The 13,171-nt window shown below is 36.5% G+C and overlaps 1 protein-coding gene across 1 annotated transcript; it reads right to left on the bottom strand.

Annotated features, from left to right (window-relative positions):
• Positions 1-225: 225 nt before the first annotated feature.
• LOC145812853 (uncharacterized) lies at positions 226-1,059 on the bottom strand. Its single transcript, XM_082908081.1, has 2 exons — positions 783-1,059; positions 226-650 (listed from the first exon to the last, which is right to left on the bottom strand). Exons 1-2 carry the CDS (start codon positions 1,057-1,059, stop codon positions 226-228), a joined length of 702 nt encoding a protein of 233 aa, XP_082764207.1.
• Between the last annotated feature and the right edge of the window lie 12,112 nt (positions 1,060-13,171).

Raw genomic sequence — 13,171 nt, 5'->3', positions numbered from 1 at the left:
TCACAGGTAAGAAATGAACAGATTTAGTCAAACGATCAACTATGACCTAAATAGAATCTATACCTCCAAAAGAACGAGGCAATCCCAAAATGAAGTCCATAGTAATGTGCTCTCATTTCCATTCTAGTATTGGAAGTGATTGTAGCAATCTAGTAGGTTGTTGATGTTCAGCTTTAACTTGTTAGCAATGAAAGCATCGAACCACAAAATCAGCAATGCTTTTCTTCATTCCCGGCCACAAAAATTTTGTTTCAAGCCATGGTACATCTTTGAATTTTCTGGATGCATAGAAAATTTAGAGGTGTGGGCTTCAGTCATAACACGTTTTCTCAAATCCAAACAATCTAGAACACAAAGTCTATTTTGGAATTTCAGCACATTGTTCTCCAGAACAAATCCTGGCTTCAGTTTTGAATCTATTTCATCCACACTCTTCTTTAGAAATTCATCTTGCAATTGTTTCTCTCTAATCTCTTCAATCATTGCAAGTTGAGCAGAAATGGCGGTCAAGATCCCGCCCTGTTCATGCAATACAATTTCAATCTTATTCTTTTCCAAGTCACATAATAACTCTGTTTGACCGGTGAGCAAACAAGACAAATTCCCAATTGACTTTCTACTCAACGCATCTATAATGGTGTTTGCTTTCCCTGGATGATACAGAATTTGCATGTCATAATCTTTGATCAATTCTAGCCATCTCTATTGTCTCATGTTCAGTTCCTTTTGGATGAAGAAATATTTCAAATTTTTATGATCGGTGTACACCTCGCAAGTCATACCGTACAAATGTCGCCAAATTTTTAGAGCAAACACCACAGCTACTAATTCAAGATCATGTGTTAGATAGTTCTTTTCATATGGTTGGAGTTGTCGAGAAGCATACGCAATTACCTTCCCATTCTGCATTAACGCACACCCCAAACCTTTATAGGAAGCATCATTGTAAATCTGAAACCCATCAGTTCCGTTAGGCAATGTCAAGATAGGTGCAGTTATCAATCTAGTCTTCAATTCTTGGAAGGCTGACTCCCACTGATCAGTCCAATCAAATGGCATGCTTTTCTATATCAACTATGTTAATGTCATAGCAAGTTTTGAAAAGTCTTTTACGAATCGGCGGTAGTAACCTGCAGGCCCCAGAAAACTTTTGATTTCTGACACATTAGTTCGTCTTGGACAGTCTGCAATGGCTTTAATTTTCTGTGGATCCACTGATATGCCATCTTTATTAATCACATGTCCCAGAAATGCTACGTGGTCAAGCCAGAATTCACATTTGGAAAGTTTTGCATACAACTTCTTCTCTCTCAAAATCTGTAGGGTAGTTCTCAGATGACTTTCATGTTCTTCCCTACTTTTGGAGTAAATCAATATATCATCAATAAACACAACAACGAACTTATCAAGAAATTGTTTGAACACCCTATTCATTAGGTCCATAAAAGGTGCAAGTGCATTAGTTACCCCAAACGGCATCACCAAAAACTCATAGTGCCCATATCTAGTCCCGAAGGCGGTTTTCTCTATGCCTTCGGCTTTAACTTTCAATTGGTGGTAACCAGATCTAAGGTCAATTTTTGAAAAGACTTGGGCTTCCTGGAGTTGGTCAAATAAATCATCTATTCGGGGCAATGGATATTTATTTTTGATAGTCACTCAATTCAATTCCCGGTAATCTATACATAACCTCAAGGACCCATCTTTCTTTTTAACGAACAAAACTAGAGCACCCCAAGGTGAAGTGCTCGGTCGGATAAATTTCTTGTCTAGCAAGTCTTGGAGTTGAACTTTTAATTCTTTCAATTCAGAGGTTGACATTCGGTAAGCAGTCTTAGAAATCGGTTATGTTCCAGTTACAACGTCAATAGTAAACTCAATTTCCCTATCAATTAAATCCCTGGGAAAATCATTTGGGAATACATCCGAAAACTCGTTAACTATGGGGATGTCCTCGACATTAGCATTATCATCATTCAGAATCAAAACACAACATAGGTAACCTCAACACCCTTTTCGCAACACTCTATTGACTTTCATGACAGAAATCAGATACGGTGGAGGAACTGCCCCATTCCCAGCAAATACAAATTTAGGTAACCCCAGAGATCGAAACACAATAGATTTATTCACACAATCAATAATAGCATAATACTTCATCAACCAATCTATACCCAGTATGCAATCAAAATAGTCAATACCCAATGGCAATAAATCAACGTACAGTGTCACATCACCAATTACTGTTTCACATGCCGGATAAACATAAGTACATACAATAGAACCCCCAGATAGTGTAGATACAGACAGTAAATAATTCATGGGTTCTAAAGGCCTAGTCAATTTCTGAGAAAAGGCATGCAACACAAATGAGTGTGTAGAACCAGAATCTATCAAGACATATGCATTTTGGTTACAAATAGAAATTATACCTGACACCACAGACTCGGTGTTCTGTACAATCCCAGGTACTAGTACGAATACTCTTCCCTATCTCATCGTCTCATTTTCAGTGTTACCCCTAGCAGTAGTTCTTGCATTTGACCTTGCTACTGAAGTAGACCCGACTGAATTTGCTGTAGAAAGGTTAATAATGTTGAATCTCGGCGGACAATCTCTAACCATGTGGCCAATCTTGCCACACCGAAAACAAGCACATCAGGCATGGTAACAAGTGCCTTTATGCTTTCTTCCACAGTCGAGATAGTTTGGAATAGATCCACTATTTTGACTAGAGCTACTGGAGGATCCTGTATTTTGTCTTTTCGAAAATGACCGACCCATCTTGAAATTAAATTCGGATCTTTTACCCTTCCATTCAGTTGTTGGAGCTGGAGTTTGTTTCTTTGCTGCCAAAATGGCCTCTTCCATCAATGCTCTATCAAGTACTTCCACATATGTAGGCAAATTTAGAATGCCTACTCAATCGAACATGTCCAAATCTAATCCTCCTTCAAATTTCCAGGCCTTTTTGTAATCTGTGTCTACTATATGAGGAGCAAATCTAGCCAAATCAGTGAACTTAGCCTCATACTCGGCTACGAACATCTTCCCGTGCTTAAGTTCTTGGAATTCAGAAACCTTTCACTCCCTGAAAGCACTAAGGGAAATATTTCTCATGAAAGATCACCTTAAACTGGCTCCACGTAATAGTCCCACTATTATCTCGGATAAGCATCCACCAACGTCTAGCTTCTTCTTTCAACAAATAGGTGGCCAAAAGAACTTTCTGAATTTCCGAGCATGGAAACACCTCAAATATCTTTTTAGTTTCTAGCAACCATGTTTCTGCCTTCAACGGCTCAATCCCACCCAAAAAGATTAACCGCTTCATTTTGTTGAACTTTTGCATCAAGTTGATTATATCATTATTATCCAACTCATTTTGTACTGGCGGAAGTGAAGGAGACAAGGGTTATTGTCTTTGCTGTTGTGTCATTGCTTCAATTGGGGCTGCGAGCATTTGTTCCATTTGGCTTATGTGAGCCTCTGAGGATTCCGCTGTGCTGTCACTTCTTGTATTTTCCATTTGCTATAGGTAAACAGAGCACTTATAAACATAGGCAAATAGTCTTTTTCACAATGTTCAGATCATTCAATCTTAGTTCATTCATTTCAGTTTCATGTGTTCATGGTCAGGTTCAATTTTTACCTTTACCGAAATTAACACACATACTCACACATGCAAATAAAATGTCCCTAACTCTTACTTGGACACCCTATAGCTCATATGGACTCGTGCGTGTGGTATAACTCGTGCGCTGATACCACTCTATCATGACCCAAACCCACCCCTATGGGTTTAGCATCGTAACCGGCCAGTAATCCTTAGATTATCAAAGGCCGCAGAATAAATTATCGTATGATAAGGGGCTGTGGAAGCAAATATAGAAACATACATAGCCCATAGAGCTGTGCAGACATACATAGGACAGATAATCTCAAAACTTTATATACAAATTTGTGACGTCAAAAGAAAGTGATCTTACGTCACTAGAGGCACAACAGTTGGCTGACAAAACAGAGACTCCAGACAGCAACTTAGGCCTGGTCACGTGCCTACTCACCTACATACATAATATAAATAGTGAGCGGAAGCCTAGTGAATAATAACGGAATAAAGAATTAATGAATGATGTTTCATAACAGATTTCACACCGAATACAAATTCAGATTCGCATACTTAACCAGAAATCATAGCAGTTATATGTGGTACATCCATTTAGCTATCATATCATATCAATTCTTGCATAGTCGATACTGACGACCACATAGGTCCATATCTTGTGCACAAGTAGCCATGGTATTGTTACCTCCAGGTGAGGGCCACGTGAACATAAACCTCGGTACTGTTACCCCCAGGTAAGGACCACATAAGTATAAGCCACAGTATTGTTACCCCTGGGCCCACGTTATTATTACCCCCAAGCGAGAGCCACGTGAACTGCGGATGCTATAAATACTTTTCAGAAAAATGGATATTTATTCATAATTCATAAAATAGCATTTTAGAAAATAAATCGTATCATATCAGTCGAAAAATACGTATAATTAAACATAGCTTTACAGATTTATTACTCACAAGTGGCTCCAGATGCAGACAGACAGAGCAAACTAATCAAATAGCTTACGACGCGTGACCTACATCAACATAACAGATACACATAATGAAACACACGCTTGGATCACACATAACTTATTTCATTTCGTTCATAGTGTGTTTCTAGCCTTTATCCTCATTATTATGTCTTAATCTTGGCCAAGGAATGCCTAAGATGTAATGAGGATGCCAAAACATATTGTTTAACACTTAGCCAAATTTGCTGAAACAGGGGCCTCATTCGAGCGGAGATCCAAAAATATGAGTGGTCGCTCGAACGCAACCTACTTTGCTCAAGCAATCTGTAAACTATACAAAAGTACTGGTTGCTTGATTTTTCCACTCGACACATGCTCGACGGTCGTTTGAGCATAAGACTGAAGTCCTCGCCCGAACGCAACTCTAGTCGCTCAGGCAGTCTACAAAAATTGTAAACTACTGGGAGCATGCATTTTACACTCGAGCCAACTTTTGGTCGCTCGAACTGAGGTACAAAAAAAAAAAAGGTGGTCACTCGAGCAGTGAGGTCGAATTCTGGAATTTCCAAATTTATCTCCCAACTACCAAACCCATCTTTAACTTTTCAAAACACATCTTTTTGAGCCCAAAGTTGAGAAAGCATATAGATAAACTTATAACTTCTTGAAATGAAAGCAATTTCGTAAAATCAAGGCCCAAAAGCATGTGAATTGCTCAAACTCAAACTTGAAATGTTGAAAACATGCCATGCGTAGAAGTTCTTGACTTCAAAGGTTCCAAATCATGAACTATTGAGATAATTTGGTTGTAAACTTCATGAATTCTCAAACCAAAGGCAAGATGAACTCATGCATGTTGAAATTCTTTGAAATTAAACTCAAAACTTCATGACTTATACATGCATGCAATGATTTATCCCAAATTCCTTAATCTAAGTTCAATTCTCATGTTAAGCCATCTTACTATCTTGAACACTATCACATATGTCTTGAATACAAAGCTTAAGGATCAGATTCTCACCTAGAGTCTTCAATTCTTTAAGGTTTGGTGATGCTCTTAAGTAATTCTCCAATCTCCTAGCAATTTCCTTTCAAAACTCAAAGGTTGATCCCAAACTCTCTTGGTCCCTTCCTCTCTCTCACGTTTTAGGCTCAAAGTGATAAAGAGAAGATGTCTCAAAGTGATGTCTATGCCTTATATAGGCTCAAATAGGGAACTTAATTAAGTTCGACTTAACTTAAACAAATTTGCACTATTTTATTCTAATTATTTCCCTTCAAATCGAATTTCAATTAAACCTACCATAATGTTTTAAAAATTCCAGCTAACACATAATTCAAGTCAATTTTGTGATCGAATGCCGATAAGGCCTTCAATTCACAGAACAAAACAGAGACACAAACAGATATTCCTACAACTAACAGATATAAACACAAATAATGCAATGCACATGCAATTAACTCAGGATTTCATCTTAATTACTTATTAAGCATTCTTAATCATGGTTTAATGGTTAATCATGGGTCGGGATTGTTACAGTAGGGCTTACCTATGTAGTTTAATTTTGTTAGTCTAAGTTTATTTCCTACCATGATTTGTATGGTTCTTTATTTCAAAGTTTCATAACATAATTTGCATATTCAAAAAAAAATTAGATTTTAATTTTTTGTTACATGCTTATTGTTTCTAAGGGTATAAGTATAATCTTATTTACATGTTAATTGCTAGAAACATTCACATGTGTATTACATGATTATTGTTTGTTTAAATTCTTATGTAACTCTTGCATAATAATTTAATTTATTTACACGTTTATTGTGATTTAAATTCATATGTAACTATTGCATATTAATTTAATTTATTTATTTAGAATTATAAGGTTACATGGCTGTTGTGATTTAAATTCTATTTAACTTTAGCCTATTAATTTTGTAATTTAAGGTTTTGGAGTTATCAAATTTTTGTAACTTGTCTAGATTTATTTGCATAATTATTGTGTAATAATTTGATCTATATTACTCATGGCTATTAACTTTTAAATTAATTGTGAAGTTATATTTTTTTTAATTGTGTAACTCATCTAGCATTTTAATTCATTGGTTAATTTTATTATTAATTAGTTTGTTAGATGGTTTCAATTAATTTATTATATTTAATTTTTGCCTGGATTGTTTGGTTTTTTTTTTGGGTTTTCTGCTAACTTTTTCTACAGGAATACCTATGCGAAAGGGATTGGAAAAACAAATACAAAACCAAATCAATAGTATTTGGGATGTCAAAACAAAAAAAAATGTTTGGACTACTAACCTTTGTGTTGAACAAGAAAACATAAGCGTGGAAATAATTTTTTTTGGACTAGTTGGTTCTTGTCTTTAGCATTTAAGTAATTTTTTGCTTGAGATTTAGTAATGGTTACTTGCCATTTTTTTTTTTTTTTTTTTTTGCAAGGTTGTTTGCTTGGCATTTTAAAAGCATTTTATTTGCTTGTATTGTTGTAGCAATTTTTTACATTGCTTATATTTTTGGTTAGCAATTTTTAAATTTCTTGTAAGTGTTGGACCTTGGTTTGTTTTAACCTAGTTCATCTCTTGAAAAACTTAATTCTAAAAATTGTTTCTCACAAACTAGGAGTCAACATGCTCTTAAAAGTTTTGCCAAAAGATTAACTGGATTTTAAGTGGGACCAATGTGACCCCTCCAGTCTTCCTGGGAACATTCTTGACCATGTTCGATTCTAGGTTCAGTGGTGAGACTAGTTTTGAATTAAGTTTCCAACTGTGGGATTTTCTAGTGTTAAGTTTAATTTCTAGAAACACAGAAAGTGATATTCAGTTGTAATTTTTAGAAATGGCAACTGTCACCGATGCTGCTGCAACTACCAATGTTGGTAGGGATCTGAACCCCGGGGCAACTGGCTTGCCAACTCCTATTGTTGTGACCTCTGTGGTCAACCCTAGTGTTACGCCGACTGTTCCGGGAGGACCACTCAGTCACCATGAGCGCCTAGAGAAAGTTATTGGGGTGAACTTCAAAAGATGGCAGCAAAATATGTTGTTCTACTTGACCACGCTGAACCTTACAAAGGTTTTGAGCAAGGATCCTCTAACCGTGGCAGAGAATAAGCCAGACAAGCAGAAGGTCACGGCGTTTGACACATGGAAGCAGATAGACTATCTTTGCCGAAACTATGTGTTCAATAGTTTGGCAAACTCACTCTACAGTGTGTTTTGTGCCAAGAACTCAACAAAGGAGTTATGGGAATCTCTAGACAAGAAATACAGGACTGAGGATGTCAGGGCAAAGAAATTTGTCATTGGCCGATTCCTGGACTTTAAAATGATAGATTCAAAAACTATAATAAGCCAAGTCTAGGAGTTCCAAGTGATCTTGTATGAAATTCATGCTGAGGGAATGCCTTTGAACGAGTCATTCCATGTTGTTGTGATCATTGAGAAACTTCTCAATGGTTAGAAGGACTTCAAGAACTACTTAAAGCACAAGCGCAAGGAAATGTCAATTGAAGACTTGATTATTCGACTCTGAATTGAGGAGAATAATATAAAGAAATAAGGGAGTACCTCATCTGTGAAAGCCAATGTTATTGAGCATGGCAAATCTTCTAGGGTGAGGAAGAAGCCCCCTGTGAACAAGGGCTCAAAGTTGGGGCCAAGGGGTGGTGTTGCAAAGAAGCCGGCATACAAGCCGCAGGAACCTGTTTATCGGTTCTTAGGAAAGTGCTACAATTGTGGTAGCGAGGGGCATCAGGCTAGTGACTGGCGCAAGTAGAGGAAGCCATACAAAACCAAACCCCATGCTCACATGGTAGATATACAAGTGCACTCCCATGATGAGGATAACATGCACTTGTCTGTCGTTATCTCTGAGGTGAATATGGTAGGTTCAAACCCAAGAGAATAGTGGATTGATACTGGGGCTACACGCCACATCTGCTCCAAGAAGAAGTTGTTTATGGGGAATTCTGTTACCTCAATTGTTGAGGGGAAAGGAAAGGCGGTCCTGAAGTTGATCTTAGGAAAAGAGCTAACCTTGAACGAAGTCCTGTATGTTCTAGACATTCGTAAGAATCTTGTCTCGGGGTCTCTTCTCAACAAACATGGTTTTCGCGTGGTCTTCGAGTCTAATAAGATCATTCTGACCAAGAACGAAGTGTATGTGGGTAAGGGATATATGTTGGGGGGTATGTTTAAACTCAATGTAATGACTCTTATCCCAAAGATGAATAAAGATGCATCTTCTTCTGCTTACATGCTTGAGCCTTTTAATTTGTAGCATAGTAGACTAGGACATGTGAACTTTAACTCTTTACGTAGATGAATTAAGTTAGATCGCATACCATCTTTTAAGATTAATTTGAAACACAAGTGTGAAACTTGTGTTAAAGCGAAGTTGACAAGATCTTCGTTTCAATCTATTGAAAGAAGTTCAGAGCGGTTGGACTTAGTGCATAGTGATGTGTGTGACTTAAAGTTTATACAATCACGTGGTGGCAATAAGTACTTCATCACTTTTGTTAATGATTGTACTAAGTATTGTTATGTGTATTTGCTCAAAAGCAAAATGAGTTGACAAGTTCTTTATTTATAAGAATGAAGTTGAGAATCAATTAGGCTGCAAGATTAAGGCTTTAAGAAGTGATCGTGGTGATAAGTATGAATCATCGTTTATTGAGATTTGTGCTCAATATGGGATTATCTACCAAACCACGGCACCTTATTCTCCTCAGTCAAATGGGATTGCTGAGAGGAAGAATAGGACGCTAAAGGAGATGATGAATGCAATGTTGATAAGTTCTGAATTGCCACAGAACATGTGGGGAGAAGCAATTCTCTCCGCAAATTACATTATGAATAAAATACCCTAGAAGAATGTGGACAAGACCCGTATGAGTTACGGAAAGGCATCAAGCCTTTTTACAAATTCTTACGAATGTGGGGGTGTCTTGCAAAAGTGGCGGTGCCTATACCTAAGCGGGTTCAGATAGGACCGAAGTCAGTGGATTGTGTATTCATTGGATATGCACATAATAACAGTACATATAGATTTTTTGTGTATAGGTATGTTATTCCAGATATACACAAGAATACTATCATGGAATCAAGAAATACATCTTTCTTTGAAAATGTATTTATGTGTCATCTCCAAGAAAGGATTCAGAGTTCCATAAAAGAGGTCGAAGGTGACAATGATCACATAGCTGATCAAACAAATAATCATTTAAATGATCAAGCTGAGGATATAGATGAGCCAAGAATGAGTAAGAGGGCTAGGATTGCAAAGTTTTTTGGTCCGGACTTCTTGGCTTATATGTTAGAGGGAAAACCTCGAACTTTCTATGAAGCTGTGACTTCACCTGAAAGTCCTTTGTGGTAAGAAGCAATTAAGAATGAGATTGACTCTATCTTATAGAACCATCCTTGGAAGTTGATTGATCTACTCCCAAGCAGTAAGGCCTTGAGGAGTAAGTGGATCTTTAGAAGAAAGATGAAAGCTGATGGGTCAATTGATAAGTATAAAGCAAGACTAGTTATCAAAGTATACAGACAGTGCGAAGGCTTGGATTATTTTGATACATATTCACCTGTGACAAGGATTGCATCCATTCGCATGGTGATTGCAATAACAGCTTTACGTAGTCTGGAGATACATTAGATGGATGTAAGGACAACTTTCTTAAATGGAGATTTAGATGAAGAAATCTACATGGAGCAACCCGAGGGGCTTTCAGCTCCAGGACAAAATAAGAAAGTTTGTAAGCTTGTCAAATCATAGTATGGTTTGAAACAAGCTCCCAAGCAATGACATGAGAAGTTTGACAACGCTATATTGTCAAATGGGTTCAAAATCAATGAGTGTGACAAATGCATATATGTCAAAGACATTGATGGAGGTTATGTCATTTTGTGTCTATACGTAGATAACATACTCATTGTTGGTAGTAATGATGAGATGATTCGAACTACCAAGAGATTGTTAAACTCTAAGTTTGACATGAAAGATATGGGCCTCGTAGACATAATTTTGGGTGTTAAGATTACCAGAACATCTGTGGTATTGTATTTTCTGAATCTCACTATGTTAAGAAGATACTTGAGAAATTTGGTAAATCAGATACAAGTGTGTCTAGGACACCAGTAGACGTGAATTTATATTTGATCAAGAATAATGGTGAAAGTGTTTCTCAGCTAGTATATTCTTGAGTCATTAGAAGTTTAATGTATCTGATGAGCTGTATAAGGCCAGATATAGCCTACTCTGTTAGTAGGCTTAGTAGATACACGAGTAATCCGAATGCTACTCATTGGAGGGGTATGATGCGGGTATCAAATTATCTACACTACACCAAGGGTTATAGACTGCATTATACCAGATACCCAGCGATACTAAAAGGGTATAGTGATGCTAATTGGATATCTGATATAAAAGACTCCAAATCTACTAATGGTTATGTATTTACCCTATGAGGGGCAGTCATGTCTTGAAAATCTTTTAAGAAAACGTGTATATCGAGATCAACGATAGAATTTGAGTTTATTGCTTTGGATAAAGCAACTGAAGAAGCTGAATGGCTTCGCCAATCCGTTGAGGATATTCTACATTGGCCCAGATTTGTGCCAGCCATCTGTATTCATTGTGACAGCCAATCGACGATTAGACGGGTACAGAGTAATATGTATAATGGAAAGTTTAGACATATTCATCATAGACATAATTCCATATGACAACTACTCTCAAACGGAGTTGTCACTTTAGACTATGTAAAGTCTCAGGACAACATTGCAGATCTGCTAACCAAAGGGTTAAATCGAGTGTTAGTAAAGAAGTCGTCAAAATGAATGGGGTTAAAGCCTTTGATGTAAGGTGTTACCGGAAATGAAACCCAACCTACTTGACTGAAAGTCCCAGGATCTAGGTTCAATAGGACAACCTAATTGCGTGTAACGGTGGTATGTCACTAAGGAGGTTAAACCTCCAGCCATTCCTTTTATCAGTGATAGCTGCAAGTGTAGAGGTTAAACTAAGCTTTTAATGACTCTAGTGTGTTAAGTTGTTGAGCTGAGTATAGTAGGATACTCAAGTAGAGTCACCTATGTGAGTGTGAAGTGTGGCCGCTTTTATAAAAATTAAGAAGGCCTAATTCTTTAAACCACTCACTGAATCAGGCGAGTGTTCTAGGGCCAAACCGGACACAACAGTGAGAACCGAACGATGGTTGGAGTAATTTTTGTGTGAGGTTTGTTATCTTGGTTCACATGTGTATAACACTATGCAACTGCTCTATAATGGTGATAGATTAAATCCGTTAGTTTTGCAGCATTTGGTTTTCAGTTTTGCAAATTAATTCTCATAATTAAATCCTACATTTGCTGCAGGACGCTCCTCCTCTCCCCTCCTCCATGTGTATAAAATAAGACCCCTTTCCTTTAGTTTTTGGACCAGAAATTGCTGCTCTTCCTGTCTTCCTAAGTTTTTCAGTTTTATATTATTTTCTTTTTGTAAGAGAGCGCTGTAAAGTTCTGTTTGCCGAAACTACTCAGTCAATACATTGTTATAGCTGGTCCAACCGTCATATCCTGGGAGACAGACGTCAAACAACCTCTAACACCCAATCGGTGAGGCGACGAATCTGTTTTAAGGACACTGTCTAGTACAGGTTTCGGTTTGCTTTCCTTTGCTATTTTATTTTATGATGTCTTGTAATTTTCAATATGGTTTGCTTGTTCTAAAATTTCAATTGTCCATTATGATTCTATTTGTTTTATATTATCACACAATTTATACAACACCCTAATCAAACCTTGTGATTTTTTGTAATTTGTCAAAACATTTGCTTTAAGGGACCGAAGGCATAATTATCCCTTTTTTTGTTTTTGTTTTTAATAATATTTTGGTAAAATTACATAATTTAAAAAATTTAATTAAGCCAAAAAATACAAACAAACAAGCTCACAACAAAACAATTAGATTTGGGTGGTTAACGTAGGTGGTGCAACTGGGGCCATTAGATTTTGTTTTTGGTGTCACTTTCATTGAAACCATTACAATTTAGGTGCATTAAAAAATATTGTAAAGAATAATTTTCTTATGAATAAAAGTAGGTGGTGCAACTGGGGCCATTAGATTTTGTTTTTGGTGTCACTTTCATTCAAAAAATTACAATTTAGGTGCATTAAAAATTATTGTAAAGAATAATTTTCTTATCAATGAAATTAGTATTTTTAAAATTTTCTTATCAAGATTTGTTAAATAAGACTTATGATGAGTATAAAATTCTAGGGAAAAAACTAATAAAATTTCACTGTGCTCACTGTTATCAAATTGTGAAATTTCACTGTGTTGACATAGTTGTTTTGAAATTAATGTCTAAAAATTATCAATTTTGAAGGCTAATTGCAAAAATTGAATACGTAATGCCAAATTTAAGGCAAAAAATTTCAAAGCAATGGCTCCAAAATAAGAAAAATGAAGATTTATATCCTAAAACACCCAAACAAAATTTTCACTTGTTTTTTCAAAACAAAGAAATTTCATCTCTCTCTCTCTCGGTACTTTAAAATCTAATAATTAATAAAA

Source organism: Camellia sinensis, chromosome 15 (genome assembly GCF_055761805.1).
Source record: "Camellia sinensis isolate YWXY chromosome 15, ASM5576180v1, whole genome shotgun sequence".
NCBI classification, from domain to species: Eukaryota; Viridiplantae; Streptophyta; class Magnoliopsida; order Ericales; family Theaceae; genus Camellia; species Camellia sinensis.
The sequence above is the reverse complement of the archived record's forward strand: the minus strand, read 5'-3'. Positions and strand labels throughout refer to the sequence as shown.